This window comes from Gouania willdenowi, chromosome 6 (assembly GCF_900634775.1).
Source record: "Gouania willdenowi chromosome 6, fGouWil2.1, whole genome shotgun sequence".
In the NCBI taxonomy this organism is placed as follows: Eukaryota; Metazoa; Chordata; class Actinopteri; order Blenniiformes; family Gobiesocidae; genus Gouania; species Gouania willdenowi.
Genome location: NC_041049.1, coordinates 18,448,716 through 18,475,834, shown reverse-complemented (window position 1 = coordinate 18,475,834; position 27,119 = coordinate 18,448,716). Strand labels below are relative to the sequence as shown.

The window sequence follows — 27,119 nt, the reverse complement described above, 5'->3', positions numbered from 1 at the left end:
AGAATGACAAAAAAAAAACAATAACTGAAGACTGATGGACAGGCACTCTTCTGCTGGAATAGAGCGCCTGTAGTTGGTGTCTTGGTAGGAGATGCGAGCGCTGATGAGGGTCAGCAGGTCGTCAAACTGGGCATGGGAGAGACAGAAGTAGCGCTGAAAGCAACTCTTGTCCGAGCGCAGCTCTGATGAATCCAGAAACAGTGCCGAGGCGCAAATAAAGCCAAGCCACTCTCTCAATAATGTAGAGCCAATGAACAGGAGTCGGAGGCGGGGTGTTCAACCACACTTCTCTCCAACCCTCTAACATCACAGTGCACAGTCACACCAGAATACATCCGACCGGAAACACCGCTTTCCAACACAATAATGTTCCCCACCACTTCACAGTCGCTGGGTGAATTATGAACGTAACTAATCGCCACAATATCATCCATTGTATGAACACCACAGGCAACAGAGAAGCCCCACCCCTAATCACACTCTCTTCCCAACTCGTTTGGACGCTCGTCCAGAGCGTCTTAGATGCTGGTGAAAAGCGTCTGATTCAATGAGCACTAAGCGTCCAACTACGGGCGTGAGGAACGAGTTTGGCGCCCGAAACGCGTTTGTTGTAAACGTAGCATTACTTAGATATCATTACTTAGATTTTGCACCTGTGACTAATTGTCACTCATTCCATTGTGCACAGCTAAGTGATGAAAACGAATAAGCGGTTAGAGCACATTGACTGCTACCCACTAGTCAGTCCACAGTTGAAGCTTCGCCTGCCAGCGACAGCAACACTCAATATTGAAGGTGAACCAAGATGCTTGCAGCAGTACATGTGGATAGCTGAGCTACTAGCATGGCCATGGACAGCAGTGAGGAGTCAGATGCAGAGCCCCCTCATGCAGCCTCAGACAGAAACAATCTCATCAAAAAAGCACAAATAATAAAAAAAAATCAGTTAAAGATTGCAGGTTGAGTTATGTGCATCCTCTCAACCTCACTCTTCGCATTGAAGTTGTAGCGAGTTGTATTTCACAGTTTCAGGGTGATAAAATGTGTTGCTGGTATAGGTTAACAAATGTTTGATAGATTTATCCCCCCCCCCAAAAAAAACAAAAAAAGAAAAAACAGATTGGTTTCTCACTGAAAATGCCAGTAGACTAAGTAATTAAATAAAGCAAACAAGTGATAATTCTGAATAAGATGTTTTCTTGTGTGCTTACAGATTTTTTTTTTTTAATTATTAGAATCAGAATCAGAATACTTTTATTTGCCAAGTAGAGTTTAAAACAATGCAAGGAATGTGAATTGATGGATGGTTTGAAAAAAAAATATTATCCCTTTACAGGAAAGAGACAAATTTCAAATAGATTTTTAAGTGATTAGGCGGTACATGGCTTCATTCAGGTTGAATGTCTGAAGGGGTATGGGACTGTGAAAAGTATGGGAACCAATGATATATATATATATATCTTATTTATTTATACAGTAAGTATAAACTTTGGCCTGTGCAAAGCCTTTTTGGAGGCCTAGTTTGGGCCAACGTGCCACATGTTTGTCACAGCTAGAAACTGCTGAGCGCTCAGTACATGTTGCTTTTCAGATAAAATGTAAAAATAATTTCAAAAGACTTGTGTAATATTGTTTTAATGTAGACCAAATGAAAATAAAATAAAGTACCTGGCCCTGCATATGTGATTGAGCTAATTACTCATGGGGGAAAACATCCCTCTGTCAAATCGACTGAAAAATCCAATGTGCACAATGTAAACTACATGAAATCAATGCATTACCATTACCCACTGGGTTTTATGCTGACTAAACGACGTGAAATGATTTTCAGCGTGGTTCCATCAATGTGTTGTTATTTCTGTGAAACGCAAACTTAAAGAAGCTTACTGATGACGTAATATCGATGATTTGAATTTTTTTACTTTGGACAAAAAAAAAAAAAGGAGACGCACAGTACGCACTTTTCCTCCCTCACATCCTCTGAGCCTGGATCCATTCATCCTTCCATCCTTCCTCTGTTCGCTCCTGCAGCCCAGCTCTGATCTTCTCATCCTGGAGGACTTTTTCATTTCTGTGACCGATCGTTTTTTCATTCACTCCATCTCTGATCGATTGGGTTTTAGTGGGACTGCGGTTGGTCTCCTGGTGGGGGTGTGCTGGGCTGATGCTGAGGCGGGAGGAGGAAGAGGAGAAGCTCTGCTCAGGTGGAACCAGCTTCACCAGCGACGCTGCGGCGCAGATGGTTGAACACTTGAAGCGGTAACTTAAAGCTCTATGTTTGCCTCCCGTTGGGATTTAACATCAACTCACTTTGGGACAACTAAAGGAGCATCAGCCAACTTGTGCACTCGATCCTACTCGCTTTTCTACAAGAAAAATGTGATCATTTCTTCCTGGCGCACCGAAGGAAACTGCGCTTTTTCCTCCATCACTTGTGTTCACACAGTCATGTCTTTTTTTGGATTTACGCGTGGAGTTATGAGCATTGTAAACCCAGCTGGATTGTGAATTGTGAGCATTTTTATTTGTCCCCTGTGAGAGAAACAAATATATATTTTTTTAAATCACTGGTTCCTCAAATGGCTTCAGTGTCCAGGTTGGCAAGACGCACATATGCCAGTCGGTGGCCGAGGATGTCGTCAACTTTCTGGGCTGTGGTGCTGCTGACGGCGCTGCTGGTTCTCTACTGCGGTAAGTGGTGCAATGGGGGTCCACGGAAGAACACGACAGATGTCATGTACGCATTGATCCCGGTTGTTGTCTTTCTTTTTTTCATCCCGCTCTCTTGGGACCAATGATGTGCGCCGCATCCGTTTTACGCACTCCGTCAGTGCGTTTTTCCTGTCCCTGCTTATGCAGAAAGGGATGATGATAGTGGCTCAGTATGTCAGGTACACGTTTTTTATTTATTATTTTTTTTTACATTGGACCCCACTTTACCACAACAACCCCATTACACCTACTGGTAGGTGGAGATTAGTTTGGTTTAGTTTAAAGGACTATCCTTCAAGCCCTGCCTGGAGATGGCCTTATTACACACACACACACACACACACACACACACACACACACACACACACACACACACACACACACACACACACACACACACACACACACACACACACACACACACACACACACACGCCTCCTCTCCAGATATGTGTGGATGTTTCATTCCTCTCACACCCTTTCTCCCCTAAAGATCTGAATCATCGATAGCACACGTGTCATATTATAGGATCCAGGGGCCAAATCCTTCCCTTTGGAGCATTCAATTTGGCCCCCAGAGAAAAGTAAACATGACAGAGAAAACGTGAATTTAAATGTGTAAATTGTCAAATAATTCAGAACTCAGTTCCTCTAAATCACATGTATCAAACTCAAGGTCCAGGGGCCAAATCCGGCCCATTGGAGCACCCAGTTCGGCCCGCAGGAGCAAGTAAAAATGACACAGAAATCATAAATTACTGTGTAAATTACCAAATAATCCAGTTGTAGATATCTCAAATTCACTAGCCTCACAATATTTTTAGGGAATTGCATTTTTTTCTTTGTTTATATCACAATAATGCAGCCATTTTTATTTGCAAATTGTGGAAAGAACTCTGAATGTTACCACAAATGTTGCAATTTCTCACAAACAATTCCACCGCATTTCTCTGAGTTACGCAAAAATTGGCAGCAAAATTCTGAATTTTTGAAGAGAATTGAACTGATATTGAAAACTAGAGCAGAATAATGTTGAAGTTGTTCTTTTTTTCCACTCACCTAAAATCAATGGCCCACTTGTGGTCACATTGGTCTATATTTGGCCTCTGAACTAAAATTAGTTTGACAACCCAGCGCTAAATACACAATTTGGATGAAACCTATCATATTTGCAGATGTTCACAGTTTTTCCGTGTTTGTATCACTTGACTGCATTTGTCATTTTTCATTTAGAATTGTGAAAGAATGCTCAATTTTTCCCAAATTCTGTAATTTTTCTTAAACCATTACACACATTTTCCCAAATTAAAAAGAAAAAGGCCACAAAATCAAGGAAGTTAAAAGTGCCTTACATTCTTTATAAATCACCTAAATGTGGAAGAGCTAACTAGTGCTCAATGATGTCAAAATTACTTAAATTTCCACCTGATAATTCTGTGACTTCATATTTGTCCCCTGAATTAAAGTAAGTTTGACACCCCTGGTCTATAGAGAAAAATCAATCTGTGCGTCAGAGTCTGGGCTGTGATATAGGCAATAATAAAAACAGCCACAGCTAATGTAACCACGCTTATTTATTTATTTATTTGAATTAGGACATTACATATTAATCCATGTGTCAGCAAAAAACGTCTTCATAAATATGCCAGAGTTAGCACAATAGCTCAATTTAATTCGTTGTTTTAAGGCAGGAAAACATGTGATATAATAACATACAGTTGAACAATAAAACGTAACATACAGTTAAGCAACATGGCACAATGAGACAGAAAACATGATCCCACATATACAGTAAAAAAAAAAACAAAAAAAAAAAAAAAAAGGAGTTCAAAGAGCCCAAGAAAAAAGTCCAATATTATTTATGGGCGAGTGACTGGTTTGATTCCAACCATCTTGTTATAAAACCATTGCTTCCTTCAGTCCGTTCCTCGTCTGACTGTAAATATAGAGTGAACCTGATAATCACACTGACACAGGGTTAATCAGATGGAGAAACATAGGTTTGTGGAATCAAAGCCAAGAAGGCCTTCTGCCGTGCCGTCCTTTGATCCCAAGGCTGTGCTAAATAAACTGCACTGTCATAAGCTTGGTTGTCTGTTTTAGCCAGGAGTCATGCATACAGTAGTAACAGCTCTACCCATGGACTTTATGTATCTCACTAATGGTGACTGCTCTTCAATTGAGAATCTGTTTATTCAACTGTCCAGGATATTCCCACCACCTGTGCGTGGCTCTCCTTTTTTATTCCTACCAGTATCCATCTGTTCAGCTGAAGCAACAGAGCCTCCATTGTCTGCTGTGTCTCCTCCCAGCACCCAGCAGACAAACCACCCAACATTTGAACTAGTGCTCCAGTGGATCCATCTAAGAACTCTCTTCATTGTTAGCTTTGTCTTTCTTCTTTTACCGTTTCCGACACATTTGCCCGCCCTCGTCTGTGCTCTACTTCTCTATTTCATCTCTGCTTTTTGTCTGTCTCTCACCTTCTGCTTACTCTTTTCTGCCCTTGAATATCCAAGTCAGCACAACTTCGGGGCCTTTTATATGTTTTTTTTCTAGTCATCTTTTTTTTGCTTCATGCTCTGCTTTTCATTGTTGTTTAATGATTTCCTGATAGCGTTTTTTCTCTGATGACTTCCTGCAGGCACGTTTGATTATTCTTTTTCCTTTTATAATGTCATCCATTCCTCTGCTTTATTTCTAGTTTAATCACAGCCTGATTTGTATTTTAATCTCACTTCTTTCTCTTGAAGTTCCCATTGGGGATATTGGAATAATTACATTTTTCTTAAAAACAACCAACACTCTTTGCATAATGCGTATCCCTCGATACATGTATTATTTGTTGCCTTCTTTTAGTTTAAATGACATAATGGTTTTGCTAGCTTGTGGAAAAAATCCATATAGGGTGAATGGGCTATTAAGTCGTCCATTAAAACAAGAAATCACACATGCTTGTGTCACTTTTATGCTTTCATACGGATGCAAAATGATTTATTGTTTAGGCTTTCAAACCATACCACACATTTGTTGGCCCTGATGCTAATGTGCAAGCTAGTGCACACAGGAGACCCAAGTAATGGTTTCTCTGGAGTAGCCATCCTTCAAATGTGTAAAAATGCAATACTTATTAGACATTTACATGCAGAATGCGCCGTACTGAACGACCGATTGTTTGCGCAACGGGCAATTTTCGTTGCGAGGCTACTGTTGTTGTTCAGCTGAAGGAGAGAGGGGGGGGGGTTACTGTGATTATGTCTATGACTCATATGGTGCCTGTCATCTAGAATCAGCATCTCACTTCACACAATCTGCCTTCTTTGCTCAAACCCTTCTGAGGAGGAGGAAGAGAGACAGAAAGAGATGCAGGTGGGGGGTAAAGCAGTGAAATAGTTTATTTTTATTTATTTATTAATTGCTTTATTTAACAGGGACAGTTTATATTAATATCCATCCAGATTTAGCCAGATGGCTATTTTTTATCTGTAGTCCCTGGACAGAATGTTCAAATGTCACCTCAAAATAATATAAATTACAGGAAATACTCAATAAAATATACAGTGAAAAATGTAACTACATATTAACATATCACACTTCTATTTACATATTATTATTATTATTATTATTATTATTATTATTTAAATCTGTATTTGATGAGGAGACAATCATCAAATATTGAAACATACGAGTTCACAAAATAAAACATTAAAAAGTGAGGTATAAAGAGTACTGCTATACTCTACTCAAGTAGAAGTACTGTTACATGATTGAAATTGTACTCAAGTATGAGTAAAAGTAAGTCATACTGTACATAAAATACACAGGTACAAGTAAAAAAAAGTACTCAAAGCAAAAGTTACTAGTTACTTTCACCCCCATGTTTATGTTAATAATAAAATTTTCAGGCTCTAAGTATAGCTACATTAATAAAATCTAAAACTAAGAAAATAACTGGTATTTAATGCTGTTTTGGCATCATGCATTACCTTGAATGTGATTGGTCGGCTATGATGTGATGCGTCGAATGTTGTCTGGTCATTTTTTTCTATTTTCGCAATGTCCGTTGATCATTTTAATACAAAAATAGTAATAATTTACCCAGTAACGGTTGGGTGCAAAAATGTAATGAATTGCTTTACTTCTTTTAAAACGTATTTAAGTTCAAGTAAAATGAATGATTCAGAAATATTACCTAAAAAAAAGTACATAAAAGCAACTCAGTTACAGTCATGTGAGTACTTGTAATCCGTTACTTTCACCTCTGGATTTACTCACGAGCACTTTCATAGGGAAATATAGATAAAAAACAGAGTGGTGACAGGGAGATGTGTTGTGTGGAAGAGAGGGATGGCATTGATGTAGAAAAAAAGGTCAACAGAAGAAGAAAAGGGATGAAGTGCTGCTAAGAAAGAAAGGGAGAGAAAACAACAAACCAATATAGATAAGCTCCGAGCAGTGAGAGGCAGATAAATGATAGAGAGCCGACAACCAAAAGTGTAATCACAGAAGAATGCTTCAGTACCCGCTGATTATGCTCCAAAGAAGAAAATAAAAACATTGTATTATGAGCGCTGGCTCCCTCCTCTGGAAGCTCTGAGCCATGCGTTTGTTTGCTGAAGGTGCAATTATGTATTCATGAGTCTGTCGCTTTGCATGTGTGCTCTGAGGAAGGTGAATGAGATATCCCACTATGCTAGCTAATCAGTATGCTAATGTTAGCTCGGAATAGCAGAGGAATGTGGTGCAGCGTTGGTTCCTCTGACTGAACTGTGAGTGCAGTGAAAAAAGGGGAAAGAGGTCATACCATTCTTCTCTTAAAGCAACCTTATCTGGCTTTATAGCCACTGTGTGCTGATTCATACTCACTTCATTGCTTACTGTTGTCCTGTGCGTCTAAGTTGCTCATCCATGGCAGTTTTATACCTCTGCTGTGGCTCCCATCAACAGTGGTAATTTAGTCGACTACAAATTTACGTCATAGTTTCCTATGACTACCTTTTTTAAGTGACAAACATGACTACGCAGGAAAAATACATGTGAAAAAAATATAATGATGTTTTCGTCAAAAAAAAAACCAAAAGAAAAAAAACTATAGAACTCAGATCATGCTGTTGCATCAAATATCCGTGTGTATTTTCAAACAATAATACCATCTCATGTTAGGTCAATTTAATCTTTTTTAAAAAAAATACATAAACTCTCAAGCTTTGTACTTTAGTCGACTATATCTGTAATAGATGTAGTCCTCTTACATCATAATGTTGTTTAGTTTCCTAAAACTAGACTATAACTACATTGTATTTTAGTCAAACGACTATGACTAAAACTTAATCAAAATTTGCTGTCAAAATGAACACCGCCCATCAGTGACTTACCAAAAAAATTGACTCAAAAAAAGTAATTTCTATTTATTGTGTTTACAATAGTTCTACATTCACGTCATGTACGACAAATTGTTTTTTTTTTTTTCCCCAACACAGTCCTTGTGGGTTACCTTAGCATGATATGCTGAGATGCTAAGGGAAGAGTTTATTATTTTTAATTGTAATATTATATGTTATAAAATATGTAGTTATCTGATTTCTTTATCAGAACATTTAAGCTACTGCGAAGTTGCTGTTGCACTTTTGCTTAAATTTTGGTTAAAGCTTGAAATTATTGAATGACAGAGCCTCATTTACTGTTTATTTTGCATTTTAACTTTTGAGGACAATCACAGCAATAAATTTGCCCTTTTGACAATATACAGTATCTGATGTCTGCAGTCATTTTTAAGTGCATTGAAGAAAAAAAATCAAAAATCGAATAGAAACGAAACGAAACTCAATTTTTTTTTAAAAAAAATCAGAGATTTCTTATCACGCTAACTTCTGGCTTTTATTTGGTGTGTCCTGTGTCCTGTACTAGGACGCTGGCTAACATCTCAACGAGCTAAATCACCATGGTAACTTAGGATGAACACCTAACCTGGTCGGGACCAAGTTATGAAGTGGGTAAGATCTGAGCAAATACAAAAGTCCCGCCTCCTGACCAATCAGTTTTCTTGGAAAATGACCTCCTCCAAGAGCCTGGTTTGTGTGCGGATTTGACAGTTGCCCTTAGGAAAGAACGATTATTAATGGGTAAATGCAATCCTTTCATTTACCGATGACATTCTTGAGCAAAGGCATTGATCAGGGCTATTCAACTACACCTTGCTGTGGGCCAAATTGTCGGAAGGCTATGAATTGTGGGCCGGACATTCCTGGTACAGTTGCTGTCGTAATGAACTGACGCAAAGCACTATTACGTTTTCAATATTTTTATTGAACTCTTTAAATTCTATAGACAACACCAGTTGGATTTTTGTACAAGTAATAAAAAATACAAGCAGCTTCAAGTTTAATTGAATAATAATCACAGCACCAGGAAACCAGTTATATTTTTTTCTTATTTATTTATTATTTATGTTATTATTTAAAAGGTTACCTCATACAGATGTAGCCTACATACTATATATGTTAATAACAGGAATTATGCAGAATAATATATTATACAGTATGTCTAAACTTGTAGATAAAACCATACTAAACTCCAAAAAACAATAACCAGGAATAAATAGTTGCTCCCTGGAAAAGATAGTAGCTCTAACAACCGGTACAATGATAAACTTGGTCATATTACAGCCTGTGCATGTAGTACGGGGCAGAATTTACTCACTCTGGTATGTCTCTGAAATGTTTACGAATGTCTCCGGGTATTAGTATCTCCCTTTTTTGTACAAGTAATAAATAACACAAGCAGCTTCAAGTTTAATTAAATAATAATGACAGCACCTGATGGTTAAAAAGTGCAAGAAATAAGTAAACTGAAAACGCCTGTGGCTAAAACATACACCCGTCTCGCTGTTGTCGTATCCGACAGAGGAATTCCCTTAGTAGAAGATATTACCTGTTGTTTCACTTTGTTGTCTGTTGCCACCTCATCGACAATGATAATTATGCATTAATTCACCTTTTCCGCATCGGTGAATTATGGTTTCTTTTTCGTGAGTATCCATGCTACTCGGAGAGGAGCATTGGTTGCCTTCTGCTGCAGCGTGCTAGTGCGGGAGAAGAGTGCCGAGTTTGTTGGAAGTTTAAAGCAAGTGTTTTCAGTTTTGTTTGCTGAGCATCTGAACCCGGTGGATAGCCGTTGTCACAGGTGGCGTGGGGCGTCTTGAAGTGCCGTCGGACATTGTCACTTTTCCTTTGAATGTGACATCCCTTCTGTTTATCTCAAGCGCCTTTCCATAATATGCAACAGACCCATTGTCATAATAGGCGCTGCAGCAGTGCCGGAAAACGTCATAAAGTGCCGCAAACTGTCACAGAGTGCCGTGAAGTGTCGCAAAGTGTTGCAAAGTACGGTTTTTAGCGGACATTAAACAATTCATTCACTAACTATGGATAAATGACCCAGGGGCCGGTTGAGTTTTAGGAGTGGGCCGGTTTTGGCCCACGGACAGCCAGTTGAGTAGATATAGATTTACATCTGATGGACTGATCTACAGTCAGCTGATGAAGCATGTGTTGAGCACTCTCCGTAATAGTTTTTTTGTTCTTTGTATGAGTTATAGATTTTAATTCTTTATATTTTTAAATAATTATTCCTCAGTTGTCCCTGCGACCTTGAAAACCGGACCAAGCAGGTCTGAAAATGGATGGATTCCTCAATTGTGTCGTAAGTTACTATACACAGTTTGTCTGTGATTGTGATTGGTCTGACGCTGCAATCTCCACTCCTGTCGCAAGAGCACGCACGTAGGCAGCCTGAAATCACCTGGCTTAAAGCTGCAGTTTGTAGAATCCTCTCTCCGCTCCATTTTGAAACCGAAACTCAACCTCCCTTGCCGGTGTCTTTGTGAACGCTCTTAACGACTTTTTTCTCAAAAGAGACATATTGACAAGTGTATGGAAGTTATCTTGTGTTATTGGAGATTTTTCTGGTGTTTTAGAGTCTCTGACAAGAATATACGTATCACTATAGTTACTGTCCTGAGCAGCGGCTGCTGCCATTGGCTCATATCCCCCACAAGCACACACAGAGGAGGCTATGATCTCGGCTGCTCTGAGCGACAGCCGCATTCATACTGTAAAATGAATTCACATTTAATAAGCTTTTCTTTTCTTTACACGCAATTTACCTGTTCTTGCCCTCCCTCTTACACCAGTGTGTGTGCAGCGGATTTCCACAGTCACGGAGGGCCTTGTGGACACAAAGCAAAAGCGGTTTGTTCCTCCTCAGTGTTAGTGACTTTAAACTGTTGCTTCTCCACCTCGGTCTGCCTTTTTCCTCTTGATTTTCTGTGTAACTGTTGTGTCTAACGCCACAACGGAGACTTTTGCTTGGACGTCCGTCTTTACACTTTTACTATCGACGGTACGTGGACGCACCTAACTTTAGTCGAGCAGCTAATAGAAAAGCCCAAAACAGCTCATGAAGCACACGTGTAGAAAGATCTCTGATTGGCTGACATCCAGTGTCACGCTCCTGGATTTATAAATGTCTTTTGCAGGGCCAGGAGAAGGACAATAGATTCACTGTCCACTCAAAACACTTTGGATTACAATATGCTCAAAGATGATTCTGAATTTTAGACCAAATAATGCCAAAAAAAGTTACATACTGCAGCTTTAAGTATATCCTGCTTCATAGTTCAGCTGCTCTCTGATGGGGAATGTTTGGTGAGGTGAAGCTGACTAACAGAGAGATATCCCGGATATACTTATCCAGTTTCGTAGTACAGGCCCTAAAGGTTTGATGTAGCCCAACAGCTTGCATATTTCCTGTGTTTTGCTTGTGATCTACAAACAATAGACCTTTTTCACGACAACCAGAAGTAGCGCCTCCTGGTTGCGAGTAACTTCCGGTTATTGCGGGTCTATGGGAAAATGGCACTTATTTTTTCAACAGAGTTGCTCAACTTGCCAGCTTTATTGTTCGCTGATGAGGAGGCAATCGCAGCGGCGAATACTCGAACAAATAAACTTGATAAGGGGTATAAGTTCTTCCATGAAGATTATATCAACAGCTATCAAGATAAGAAAAGAAGTAGCTTTGTGAATGAACCGCTATCTACAACATATGAAGTATAAATATTGTAATAAAGAAACCTAATTTAGTCTGCTAAAATATTCAGAATGTTTAAAGAGAGGCACGTTATAGACCTTTAAATTATATTTTAACATTCTGATATGTGTTTTTTTCTTATTTACCTGTGGGTGGATGTGACGGAGCAGCTCCATAGTTTTAGCATAGCTAGCTTGTTGTGAGAGGACACGCTGTTGTTTCTGAGCCCTCTCAAAGGCAGACTCGCTCTACGGTGGTGCGATAAAATTATTCCAGGGAAAGAGAGATGGAACAGCTCCACTTTTAAGGCATCTGATGGTGACTGGATCCACTGACAAAATGAAATGAAGTACCAGTGTAGTGTACAATACAGATTCCGGACCCTCATCCCTCCTAACGGCTTAGATCCACTGCTTCCTTTGGTCTGGGTCCGTTGAAAAAGTGTAGTTAGACAGGTGTGGCTATTTTATTGCCCCACAACAGCAACCAGGAACAGAACAAGAGCAACCACGCTGAGAATGAGCGTTTTTGTCACTGTCTAACGCTAAAGCTGTAGCCACAGGAAGTTGTTACACACCACTTCTGGTGTGATAAAGGTCTATTGCATGGTTGACAACACCTGCAAACAAAGCGAGTGATAAGGAAATTCAGGTTGTGCATGTGTAGGAGGAATGATAAAGAACAATGTGTAAAAATAAATGGAAATTATAATTTTTCATAATATAAAAGGAGAAGGATGATATCATTGATTAGGTAAGTTATCTTGTAATTTTCTTGCGAGCTCCGTAGTGTTGTCAGACTTTGCAACTTATGCCAATGTACCACACCCAGTTCTAAGACCCTACCAGCAAGGGGGGACATTATTTTGGTTTGACAGTGTGCTTGAACAACGGAAAGCACATTGAAAACACCATTCAAATCCTTACACAGAGAGGAGTCAGAGTGATTGGTGAACTCTTTCAAGCAGTGGGGTCCCCCTTTATGAAGTTTTGAAAAAAAATGTAATCAGTCAACCTTTATTGCTTTTCCTGTAAGGTTTCATCCTGTTTCACTTTGAATTCTTTGTGTTCTTCTCCAAGACCCTATGACCCAATTCAGTTTGAAGTGGCTATAGAAAATGCACAGATGGTTGCATTGCTTAAACCTCTTATTTCATAGATGGATGGCGAAGTCGTAGAACAACTGGAGGCACTAATCTACAGGTGTATGGGAAAAGGAGTCATCAGTCACCATATTTTCAACAAGTCGATGTATGCCCATCAAGAATCTGCTTGCAGGGATCTTATTCTGCAACGAGGGGGGTGACCCCAAATCAATACATGTATTGCCAGATATGGTTTGTTATTTCCCCCTTGGAAACGGTAAAAAATCCACCAAAAGAGCTGAAACCGCTTGCTTCAAATACAGCTTCTGCCGCGGTTAACTTTCCTTTTTCCGCTCCGTGTTTTTACTCTTAAGTTCTCCATAAAAGTAAAGAAAGTAATGAGAGTTGGAAAGGAAACTGCTTTGCCAGATAAATCAATAATATTGGCCACATACAGTAGGTCATTTGTCAAATAAAAAAAGGAAAATGTTGAACTTATCACACAAGTTTGTTTTGAGATCCACTGTTTATTGACATTGTTGGAAAGGTTTTGTGTGTGCGGATGCATAAACGGGATTTTACTTCATTTTGCTATCACGGGGAACAAACTCGAATTAAAATTGTGTCAAGCAAATCACTGTCCTTGTCTGAAAGACACAAGAAATCACTGTAAGAATGAAGGAAAAACACTTCTATGCATCTGTGACCCCCCAAAATAAAGGTGCCAGAGGCCAGGGACCTTCACTGTACCTGAAGGTGGTTGAACATAGACATGAAAGTGATGGAAAAGGTGGTGAAATGGGATTTTAAAAACCAAAGAAATGGGTTAAAAGTTCTAAATTGAAGTAGCCTAAACAGGACAGAAAAAGTGGTAAAAAGGGTTCAAAATGTCAATATTGGCTCAAAAGAATGTGGTTAAATTGGTAAAAAATAAGCATGAAATATGGTTAAAAGTGACTAAAGATATAGAGAAGTGGCAGAAAATGTAGCAAAAATGCATTAAAAGGAGCAAAAATAATGGCAAGAAAAAGTGATGCAAAATGTCATGTTAAAATATGGCAAGTTTGTTGTAGTTGCAGAAAAAGGGTAAAAATAAGCAGAAATTGACTCAAATATTCAAAAAATATTTTTAGTTTCTTGAAGGCATCTGACGAGCCCCTCCCAGTGTCTTGTGACCCCAAATGGGGTCCTGCCTCTGGTCAACAAGACTCCACATCCCACAATGCAACATGTGAAGCTATTCTATAAATGTTAATAGAATATTTACAGTGAAAAAAAAAAATATATTTTTTGAGTGGCAATTCCACCCTTTTATACCCGTTTTTTTTTTTTTTTAATCTTTGATTTATTGATATATGAGGCCTAAACATTCCTATCCAGAAGCTTTAAGCAAAAAGTACAAGTATTAGTGGATGTAGAATAACGTACTTTCAGTATGTACCACAGTGGAGTATTTTTACTCTGTTTCTTGCCATCTCTGGTTTAAACTTGTACATTTAAGGAGAATATGTTTTATAAAGATCTTCTAGTTCATGGTCGATAATTTGTCCCCTGCTCTACTTTTTCTCAAGGTACGACTAAAAAAAGTATTTTCTTTACTGTCAAAAAGGAAAGGAACAGTAGTAGTTTGACGTCTTGCTGAAAACTTATATTCTCACCCAATTGTCTGCTCTCATATGTAATCCTGAAGGGTCACAATGGTGTCAACAGAATGTAAAGTCCTTGTAGCATCTTGTTTGGGTTGAAAAAAGGAACACCTACTCGCATTGACATTTCTTCTCCACAAGTGTCTAGAAGGCTCTATAAGTGTGAACAAAAGCTCTCAGTGGTCATTTAAAACGCTTCCCATCAAGTCACCTTGTCTCTACTTGTTTGTTCACCATCCTCTGTATATTTATGTTTGCCAAGCCGATAAACTGTTGACTGTTACCAAGAAACACAGCTGGACCTTCCTCGCTGTTGCCAAGGCATCCCATTCAATCCACACTGTGGAACTCCTGTTAATGTCAATATGAATACATACCTCCGATGGGCACTGTACTAGTATTATGTAATTCACCTATCTTCTATATCTGTTGTTAATGCTGGAGACCATCACTGTGCTCACGCACTAGTTAAGCAAAATGAAAATTGTGTGCCCTTATAAAACAGAAAAACTTGTCTGCAAACATGCACATATTTGAATATCATCCTATTTCCAGTACAGCCGGAAGCCACCGACTGCAGAGAGAGAGAGCTGCTTTCAGGAAGCAACGTCGATGGCCTGGGGATGTAAATTCAAAAAAAGGAGCCAACTTGTTGAACATTTCCATAGAGAAAACAAAGAACCACATTATGGACACCCAGAAATGAGGGCAGGGATCACTTGCATATTCAAACAGCGTTTCAAAAAAGCAGCTCTGCAATATTTAAAGAGCAAGATGAGTGTTAGTTGAATGAAGTTGAAAGGGTGGCACTTTCTGTTATAATATGACTGTGCTACAGATGGGAAGCATCAAGTTTAGTTAAGCATGGGGATAAATTGGAAAAAAATTGTGACGGGTTTTGTGAAATATTTAGCAGCACAGGGACAGTTGTGTGTAGGATCCTTTGCCACGTTGAGTGGGCTATGGCAGCCGAGCAGTAATATTTCCATGTTTTGTAGAGCACAGATGTAATCAAACTCAAAACTTCCATCTCTCATGATTATGTGTTTCTGGTGCTCTGTGGGACAATGATAATCCATCCTCTTTTTATATGTCTTATGGAAATGATTAAAAAAAACACTACAAGGGACTTTTTAAACAATTGAATTGGATCAGCGATTGTTGCTCTGTGACTATAAAGAGCTTAATTGCAGTGTATAACATTTGTTAAATCAATACTTAAACCCAGATTGAAGTATCACAGGGCTGCCTGGTGGTTGTGAGGTTAGCAATGCTGCATTTCATGTTTCTTATTGTTTATAAAGCTGCAGGTGAGAATCAATAGCCACGTTTATGCGAGAGCTTTAATTCAGATTAAAAGTGAAATCCTCTTTAAACTCACCTTGTAAGCACTTAATTTCGAATGAAAATGCAATTTCAAATCAAACCTAAATCTGATTTAGGTGGCTGGTTTATTGTGATTGTAATTCCAAATTAAATAATTCCTCTATCTTGTAAACGTTTAAATCCACTTTTAGTTAATTCCAGTCGTCCTGTGCATGCTTGGCCAGTCACAATTCTGGTGGGTTTCCCTTTATCTAAATGTTGATCTGATGATGTGAGGAATTTTCCGCAGACACCATCTTGATTTAAACATAACATTTTATTCATACAAAGTGAAGATCAGTGTTCGAATTAGACCCTCCATGGTAAGGTCTGAGAGCAGCAAAGCCAAACGCTACTCTAAAGGAAAACAGGAAAGAGAACACATATATGTTCTGACGAGAAACCTGAAACCAACACAATGTCTGAATAAGGCTTTAGCTTTGGCACAAAGAGAGGAAGCAACAAATGTTTACTGTGAACCTAAAGGCGGTAAAAATCCCATTTGTCAAAGAACTGGAGCTGGAATCGGACACTTTTATAACATACAGCCGTGGCTAGTCTGGGACCAAGTAACTTCTCCTTTTCGTAAGTCAATACAACACTCTAGCAACAGTGCTTCTGTGGTGGCTGGGTTTATCTGTGAAAACATGTGTTCAAGCATGCAAAAGACCAACACTCAAATCTAGGGTAAAAAAAAAAGGTACATTGCAATAAATTAATAATAATCATATGAAGCAGTCAATACACCTCACGATGAAGGGCAATGATGACATTATCCAAGATGGCTGCCCGGACTCAAGCAGAGACTATTTATGTAATAAGAGCCTTCGAAGACATGAATATAATGGAAAGAGAATTGATGGACGGAAGCATAAACATATAGATATTCACGCAGACACATGGACTTATTAACACACACAGACTACGGCAAACGAAATAGGCTTCATCGGACGTGTGTTACTAAAACCCGGAAACGGAGTAAATGCGTGTCTGTACTGCACACACAGGCTGTAATATCAAAGTTTATCATTGTACCGGTTGTTAGAGCTACTATCTTTACCTGGGAGCAAATATTTATTCCTGGTGATTGGTTTCCGGAGTTTTACTGGGCTTTATTTACTGGCGATTAGTTCCTATCTCCCTTCTCCCGCTCAGATTACCAAAGTGAAATAGTATGTTATTGTCCAGCTGCTGCTTTAAAACTACAATCAAAATAAAAGTGAAAACAGTTCTTATGTGGTCATCTTTGTTTTAGCCAAGAATAAAAGGTTTGTTGTGTTTTTTCCCAATAGACGTGATTTGTCACATTCTCCCCGTCCAATCAAAACCCGTCCCAACCTCCAGACCTAAAACAATTGAATAAAGCTGAATCAACCTGTTTTCCATGTTAACCTCAATTCGTAATTACTATTTACACTTTCATTTCGAATAATTTAATTTGGAATAACTAATTCCGATTTAAAAAACATATGTAACCGTGGCCATTGACGGAGCTTTGCGTTCTGCATGGGGAGGGTTTGATTGATGACAGCGTTGCCAGATTTGAAGAATGCAACCGTATCTATAAACACAAGCCCAAGACAAATGACTCGCTCACGTAAATTTACCCAAAATATAAAGAATAGGTTAACCTCAATAAATGTTGGAAAAAGATCGATCTTCATCAGAGGTACTTTCTGAAGAACTAAATTCATTTCATTAGCAACAAGAGCACTCAGAGATCCAAGCACAAACCTCCAATAAGTGCCACATATCCTCTTTGCCAGATTTTCACAGTTATGTAAATCAGTGGTACCATGATCAAGATCACTTAAACATTTTTAAAAGAAATCGCGATGAAATGCTTAAATCTGATTCCGATTAAACTATTTTGGGTAATTGAGGAACCAATTGAACATAACTGAGTCAAATTTCAATCAATTACAAACCGATATAACATCTTTTTAAAATGTTGCCAATGATAAAGATAGGGACTTTTCAAACTGATCCAGCATCAGTAAATTGATCCCAATCTGCTTGGTGTAAAATCTATGTTTGGTTAAAGTTTTGTCAAAAAAAGTGCCTTTGACTTAATCCTGCAGACAAACAAACACATAGATATACGGTGGTGAAAATATTACCTCGTCAGAAGAGTAACTATAGGATAAAAACATTTGCAGACCAAATTTAGAAACTTCAAAACAAATACATAAAATCATGAATAAATCTGTTATAATCCTAGTTTTCTCATATTCAATGTAGTTTTAACTAGCCCAGGCATGCAAACCTAAAAGGTAGCATCAAACTCTCCTTCATGTTAGAAACCAAAGCCCGCCATGTTGTAAAGAAAAAAAAAAGGGAAAAATATGATAGTTTGTTAATATAGTGTGACATTTACTTAATGTGAAAACAAATTGCAAAATGTTTTCAGTCAGGCTAAGTATCTCTGTGGCTGTCTCCATGGCTAATTGCACCTTAAATGCTCTGTGTCATTTTATGAATTAATTATATGTCAATGTGACTTTAATTACCATTAAAACTGCATGTTTAATATCAACATGTCATATTTTCTAAAGTATTGCCATGGGGTTTAGAAGGTTAGACTTAAATTAGGATTTTCATAAAAGCGGATTAGATATGGTGTGCAAAAGTTGATTGAGGTTGGTGTTCCAGCGAAAGTAAAAATGAGCTGTGGACTTAGCATTTTAGTAGCCACTTTTGGATTTTTTATTTATTTTTGACAGAAAATGTACGTAATGGTAAAGACAGTTTAATTGGTTCCAAGTCTGGACAGACACTAGCGGTGTGCCTCTGCCTCAGGAGAATTCACGGATGTGCTCTTGTGCTTGTTTTGCTTCAGGCCAGTGAGCCCATTCAAAGAGAGATGCTAAAGCTACTCCCCCTTTACTACTGCAAATAGCAATTGCTTGGACGAAAATGCCAGAATGGTGCTTTGAATTCCTGAAGGGGCCCATCACTGAGACAGAGCCCACGACGCTGAGACAGCTAGCATCTGGAGCAGAGACATTGTGCTAGAGTAAAGCAGGGAGGGAGGAGGGACAAGAAGGTAAGCATGGACGGCAATGAGAACCAAAGATGAGAAGGAAGATAGACGACAGACGGCACATAAGGGAGACTGCGGAATGGCGAGGGAGCATTAAAAAGTACTTGGGAGAAGACGAAAATGGACAGAGCAGGCAATGAGACACAAGACAGACAGATGAGAACACTCAGACGTTCCACCAATTGACAGCAGTCGGGGAATACAGTCAGCAAACACAATGAAGCAGTCCGCAGAAATACTTGCTGTAGAGAAGCCAAGCTGAGGCTCTCAGAAGTAGAAAGAAATCTTCCATTAGATGAGACAGAAAGCATTTGTCACAGTGAGGTGTATTTAAGCTGGAGAATATGGCAGCCTGTGACCTGGTTTATACATGACACCACCAGGAGGAAACTGTCCTGAAGTCAACTTTGCTGTTAACATTGTAACAGTTTCACCGTCCTAAATTTCAGAGTGCTTGTTAACAAGCCTTGAGTCTTTCCGTTGGAGGGTTTGTCACTTGGTACCAGCGACAACTGCTGGTTTCTAGCGGTATTGCACAAGATACAAGTATTAAAAAGTTACAGATCGCATTCGCCGAATGTCTTCCAAAAGTCCCGTGCACAGAGACAGCCAATAGAGTGTCCCGGTTTGATGACTCATGCATAAGAATGTTAATACAGACACACAGATTGGATTACACACAGACAACTTTGTTTACAGATCCTAATTCTACACACACAGATTGAAACACACACAGCGATCAAGGTACAGACACACAGATTGTTTCGTTACAATAATGGCCCCATAAAGTACCCCCTTTCTCTTACTTCTAAATCCAAGTACCCCTGTTGTCCGACTACAACATTTTGCGTAGAAAACTATTTAAAAACAACTATAGAACATAATGATGGAATAAACGAGTGATAACACACATTTTAAAGAATCTAATTTTGTAAATAAATGGAAAGAAATAGTATTTAGTGCAGTGGTTCCCAGCCTTTTTGGGATCGTGACCCCATTTTGATATCAAGAATTTCTGGCGACCCCAAAGACCTTTTTTCTGGAATTAGTTTTTGATCATGTTTATATATATATATATATATATATGTTTTTGTTTTGTTGTTTTTTACTGCATTTTAGTTTAACTAGATTTACAAGGTGAAAATATAGAAATACAGTTGTTTAAGATTGTGTGTTGTTTTAATAAAACAAAAAGAAAGAATAATAATTAAAAAATGTTAAAAATAAAATCTATTTGAACTTTTCAGAAATTCAGGCAACCCCATTTAAACTCCAAGCAACCCCACATGGTTGAAAAACACAAATTTAGTGGCTCCGGAATAGATTTAATTCTATAGTTTTTATCATTTCCGGTCATCTCACGCCTGGGGTGAGACCAAGACTGACACTTTATTTGTTAATTTTCCTCTCTCTATTTCTCTCTCAAGTACACCATGTAGTGCCATCGCGTACCCCCATTTGAGAAACCCTGCCTTAGATTATCTTCCTGTCCTTCTTCTGTTAGTTTGTCAGATGCTGCCTGAGACATACTGTACATGCTGACAGCCGCGATTCAATGTTAATGTCAGTGGAAGATAAATCTGCTGGACATTTATTGCCTAAATGACAGCTACACTCTGTCTGCACCCACATGCCAGTGACGGGTAAGATTCAGACAAGAAAGAGCCTCAAGGATCATCAGTTATCAACGCGATACCTGTGCTTCATGGTGCATTCTTTACCCTCACTTTGAAATAGCTTTTTCTAAAAATAACCAGATTACATTCTTTAACAAAAGCTTTTATAGTTTTCCTTTGTGTGTTTGTGCATCCTTTTTCTTCCTCTCCTTACCCCAATGCACCATCAGTGATTGGTATAGAAATTACAATGTGCTTGGCCTCATTTATCTTGTAGCATTGGTTCTTTGTTGTTGGTTTTTTTTTGCCCCAGCAACATTTTTGTTTTGGAGAAACAATAAACCTATTCACAACTGCTGCACCAGTGAGCAAAATTTATTCAGGGTAAAGGATTCAATTTGAAAAAAAGCAAGCGTAAACAAGTTAAAGTAGTTTTCAGTTTGCCCTGGAGAGGAAGTCAGTGAGGCGCCATATAAGCTTCCTCACTTACATTCAATGCAGTTAAAAAAAAAAAAACCCTCACGTATGGATGGACTATTTTCAAAATCTAAATACAGAGCTCTATGAATTAGTGCAGAAAGTTTATATGCAAAAATCTATCATTCATTCACTCCAGCTGGAATCTTTATACTGTATTTCCCATGTAATGCTGTGCGATATAACAACTGTCAACCACCAGGCCGGGCCGTGCTCGAACACAAGCGATAAGAGTTTAGTTTAGTGTGATAAAGATGCAAAAAATGGATACTGTGGTATGCAGAGGTGAAACACTGCTTTTTTTGGCCAGATTGGGATGATATCGGTATCGACCAATACGCAAGGCTCCAATAGCAGTATCATATCAGAAGTGAAAAAATTGTATCGGGACATCCTTAATTTTTATATATAAATATAATGAAGAGCAATTTTCCTTTAATTTCATGTAATTTTAAGGAAGAATTACTATATCGGGATAGCTATCGTTATCAGGATATACATCTACCTGTATCGTGATATCAAAATTTCTCCATATCACACAACCACTAGCCCATTGGTATAAATGGGTATTTGTGAGTTGTTGTCCTCTTCAGGGTGTACCCTATGGGGTGGACATGGGCACCAGCAGAGCCTGAACCCAAAAAGTGGGTGAGAAGATGAAGGAATGGATGCATATGTAATATTGTATGTCTAGGTATTTATATCGTATCAATATAAAGTTACATAGGGTATATAATCTGATTTTAACATGATTCCAAACCCCAATCAGTGGTAGTTATTTTAGAAGACAACAAGGGCCAAGTAAAGCATTTTGCACATCTTAAAACATCTCAAATGTTGCCATCCTAATTTTTTCTCTCTACTAGGTGGTTAGAAAATGTGTCAAGATTTAAAAACATTTAATTGGATGAGTCAGATCCTTCTCTGGAGCAGCAGGAAAGACAAATGGCATGACTGGAAAACAGGAGGATGTTTCTGTCTGGGAAAAGATGAGGCCGCCAGATATATTTAGTATCTGAGCTCAACTCCTGCTGCTGGAGATTCTTGAGAGATTTTTTTTATTTATTTCCTTTTTTTTTTCTTAACTGCAGAAAAATGAACATGTTTTGAATACATTTTCTCATCATTACCATTGCAATTGTGAAGAAATGCATGGAATTGTATGAATCTATTCTGGCTTTTGGTGAAGTTTCAACTTTAATGCAATAAGATGACAGTAACAGCCACAACATCCAGTATCTCTCTCTCCTTAGCTCTTCATGTCATGTCTGTGGTTTTGATTGGAGATAAAAAAATAAATCAAGTTGTATATTTTTTGGGTGTTGTTGCCCTGTTTTTGTTGCCTACTCTAGGCCAGTTTGTGGCACCTGGGGGCTTGTCCGGGATCCTAAAAGCCCATTTTGGTGAAATTCAAGTTGCTTCTAATATATAGTGTATAATTGTTGAAGACAATGGCTCTTACCTGACCCATAGACCTATATCAATGCGATCCGATGCGACCTTGTTAAGTTCCGCGATGCGCGTGCAGAAAAGTAGAGGCGTGGCCTCTGGTAGATTGGCAGAGGCAAGGGGAGGAAGTGGAGCTGTTGAGGGCGGAACATCGAGACATCCTCTCAGAAACTCTGGATAGCAGCTTTAATGTAACACTGCCAATTCCTCAGAACATTTAACATTTTGGTGTTTGATGGTATTTACATTGGACAGAACAGCAGTCAATGTTTTTTTTTCCCCCTACTGTTTTCCAAATAACTTTTTTCTTATAAATATATGACATTATAATACATAATGGAAAATGTATTGTATTTTCCCTCGTTCGTCATCTCTGAGGCTGTTTGAGAAAAATCCATGTCTGCATTCTTTGTGTTAGTGTGTGCATGTGTTGGCCCTGGTGACACATATTCAGAGAGAGATATGCCAAAAGAAACAGAGAGAAAGAAGAGTGTGAGAGTGAAGCGGTGGGACAGAAGGTTAGCACTGCTCTGAGGGATCCAGTGGTTGACTGCGACTGCTCAGCGAGCTGTTGCTGTATAATTCCAGCTGATACTCCTCAACATGGTGAAACATGCCTTGGATATGCATTTATAGCATGCTCAAGGAGGAATTCTCAATTTCGTTTTCATGCGTTCTCACGATCCCAGTCTTTCTGTCTTTTTTCCCTTCTTTTCCTCAACACATCATTATTTCCTTTCACCCTTTCACTCCCTTGTCACCTTCACTGACAGTTTCTCTCCTCAAGACTTTGCCACAGAAAAATCCTCCCATTGTTACAGTGATGGCAGAACATGCGAGTTATTATGCCTGCCTCTTTAGTGTAGAGGAGCTCATTATGACTTCCCAGCAGGGATGCTATAGGCAACAATACTGTACGGGAACTGACACGAATAATGAAATTCACAGATCATCTCAGTAATGCTCTCTTTCTCATAAAAAAAGATTTAAACCCACATTACTCGATCTGTGTTCAAGTAAAATGCCATCCCTCTTTTTCCTTTAACAATTTCTGTCAGTTTTTATCACATCCAATGTCTTCAGGGGATACACCTTACTATTAAATGTGCTGCCAATTGTAAAGATGGCTAACATAGAATTTGATGCAGAGAAGAGGAAAGCAAGGTTCAAGGAGGGGATATTTTCGCTTAAATTAAACTAGATAATTAAACTAATTTTCTCTTAGTATGTCATCCTAAGAGTTAAAAAAAAATGGTGGTTAAAAAAAGAAATGTAGTGTTAACCAAAATCAGTTTTCAGAAATTAACCCCTCACTGCTGGGGTGCTTTTGCCATTTTGTGAATGTCAGCTGGAATCATCCAGAAAATGTTGATATTCTTAAATTTTAATTGCTTTGACAACCATTAGAAATGCAGTGAAAGCCCTAGGGAGAAGGTTAAACCTTCAGGCAGATAGAATAACTTAAATCAGCCTCTGGCCTGTGTATAAATGTTTGAAATTAGTTCCATGTTAATTAGCTACAGCTATGTAAAATTAATGCACAAATGCATAGAGTAATGACTTGAGCAAATAATGGAAATTGAATAGTTAAAGCACGTGTCAAACTCAAAGCCCATGGACCAAATCTGGCCTTTTAGAGTGTGTAAATTACCAACTAATTCAGTGGAACATATCTCAGCACCACCAAATATACAAATTCAATGAAACTCTATATTTACCAAGGCTCACTGTTGTCTGGTGCTTATATCACATGATGGCAGTCTTTTTTTTCTTCTAAATTCTGCAATTTTCCTCAAAATATTCCACAGAAATTTCCCAAAATATTTAGAAATTGGTCTCAAAATCAAGGAAATGTACATAAAAGACCCGGCAAGGACTGAGATCTGTCACAAATTGTTTGAATATTGTTGGTTCATTACACTCTTTATGTAATTTATACATGGTAGCATAGCTAGACCACCAAAATATTGAAATTGCTTGTTTTCCCGCTTATAATCTGCTGCAAAATGAATTTGGCCCCTCGACTGGGGTTGTTTTCATGAATGCAATACATTAACTGTCACAAATGGGGTTTGTGGGTAAATGAAATGTTTACGTTTCATGTTCAGATGAAAGTTTCTTAGTGGCACATTTGACTGGGGTTCCAGTCGGTTAGTTGAAGGTCTTGGTTTTGGACTCTTTGTCTGTTGTAGTTTATGTGCTGTAGTTTGTTCTGGTTTAATTCTGATCATTAACATGTTATTCATCTGGTTTTCTCATTGTCGGGTTTTGGTTCAGAATCCATTCTTGTTGCAAAGCATTTAAGAAGTCCTTTCTTTTATCTCCGCACATGTGTGTCTCTTCTCCTGATTGTCTACTTGAGCAGTGTTTGAACACAGAATGTTTGCTGGTTTATTGTATTGTCATCCCCACTTTGTTCTGCTGGTAGTCCACTGTTCTGTTTCCAGTCGGTCAATCTGTTGGTTTAGTATTTTTGATTATTTTTGCTTTGATTTAAGGTAGGTATTGTTTGGTTTAAAGGGACGTTGAGTTTGGAACTTCTCCTGCTCTGTCATCATCTTTTCCTCCGTCAACAACACCTGACTCATTATTCACCTGACGTTTACACATTTTAAACTAGCAGCCTGCTGTTAGCGCAGGCTAATGCCTTGGTGGCCTTGTTGTCCTTATTTTCCCTCTTAATTAATGATTTTCAAACCCCAAAAACCATGAAAAAACCCAATATTTATTTATTTTTTGAAGCTGAATTTAATATCTGGAGAATTATATTTTGAATGCAAAATAGAGCTCAAAACCAATCAAAATGTTGGAAACCACCCAATCTGGCTGCTCATCTGACTCACTGAAGAGGCAAACACCTTGGACGCAATTTCATTAGACTTCATAAAAATTTCAAAAACAAAACACTAAATTTTCTGAACATTATTACTGGGAACGTTAATGCATGTCTTGAAGTGACATTCTGATGACTTTGAGCGATAGAAAACACAACACTACAGAAGGACCGAACCTTGAGACACTCCACAGGTGACGGTGTGAGGTCTCGACCTGGCTCCCACCAGGGCCACATACTCAACTCTATCAGTCAGGTAGGATCAAAACCATTGAAGTGCTGTGTGTGAAATGCCAGTAAAGTGTTGCAGACGGTGAAGAAGGATGGTATGATCAACAGTGTCGAAGGCGGCAGCCACAAGCAGATCGCTTGTGACCCTGACCAGGGCTGTCTCTGTACTATGGGCGGAACGGGAACTTGACTGAATTTTTTTGTAAAGACCGTGTGTGTGTAGGTGGTTATGGATTTGGGTGACAATAATTTTTTCAATGACCTTGGAGAGAACACACAAACTCATTAATTTTAAGATCAAAGATCATGAAGTTTTGCGACATTGTTGAGTTCCAGACTGTACAGATGTTATACAAAGCAAGATACAAATTGTTACCAGGCCAAATACAAAGAAGGTTCCAAGAACGTACTGGTCGTTATGAATTACGTGATGAATTGAACTTTAGGATTCAAAAACATAGCTCAACTTTGAAAAGTTTTAGCCCGACAGTTAACGGGGTACAATTGTGGAATAATTTGGAGATGGAGATGAAACAATGTCCAAACATCAACCTGTTCAAATATAAATACAAACAAAAGGCTTTTTAAAAGTACAGAGAAGAAGAAACGCGTTGTCACTAGGGGGAGCAGTAGGATCAATTTGTATTCCATTAATTTAGGAAGAGTGTTGTTGCTCTTAACGGTTGTCATTCTATTGCTCAAAATAGCAAATAGAGATTTAGAGTAGGTGAGTTACAAATCTGTTGAGAGGGATCCTCGCAATGGACTCATCTACCAAATCAGCTAGTTAGGGCAGCTGGGTGGGGGTTTGTTTGTTGATAAGGAGCTACTGCCCTCTTCAATGGACCCGCTCTACACCCTGGCTTTTTAACGCACTACACTATGCAGGGCTTACATATTACATAACTCATCGTACATTAAAAAAAAAAAAAGAAAGCAAAATTGTACACAAATCAATACCATATCAAGGATGGAAATGACAATTGGGAAGTAGCAAGATCACGGATAATATGTATATTAATGTTCCTTTAACACATAACTAGTGACTTTCAGGAATGTTCACTATGTTTGGCATTGATTGACAACCATCTGTAAGTAAGAAATGATCGCCTTTTGTCACTTGCCTTGTAACAGACATCGTACATGAAATGAGACCGTTGTTGTAGTTGTGCTTCGCTTCTGTTCATTTCTGTTAATTATATGAACATTTCAAACAGTGCTCTGTAAGTGTAGTCCGTGGTAAAACAGCCACTTTGATGTGTAACGGGTTCTCTTTTGCTAAAGAGGTAAAATCACAATCAAAATATGATGTGCTAAATGTATCATTGATAATGTATAAGTTTAAATCACAAACAGATATGTTGTGTGTTGTGTGCATGTGTTCCTATGCTCTTGTACTTTATTCCTTGTAATTTGTTCCCTTGTACTGTGTGATATGTTATTTTCATTGTAGTGATCTCGGGGGTGGGCGCTTATAAGCTCTTGCTTCGGCCCACTCCTTTTGAGCAGAACTTTAACTGCTCAAATAAACAAATAAACTAAACTAAAACTAAGAGAAATGGGAGGTTCTGGA

The 27,119-nt window shown here is 38.5% G+C and overlaps 1 protein-coding gene across 2 annotated transcripts in view; it reads left to right on the top strand.

Annotated features, from left to right (window-relative positions):
* The first annotated feature begins 2,017 nt into the window (after positions 1-2,017).
* Positions 2,018-27,119, top strand: part of LOC114466100 (protein FAM19A5-like) — a 232,436-nt gene continuing 207,334 nt past the window's right edge. For both annotated transcript variants that reach the window (XM_028451567.1, XM_028451566.1), the window contains exon 1: positions 2,018-2,691. In XM_028451567.1, coding sequence (XP_028307368.1) covers positions 2,580-2,691 — 112 coding nt within the window. In that variant the 5' untranslated portion in view covers positions 2,018-2,579. The remainder of the gene's footprint in view (positions 2,692-27,119) is intronic.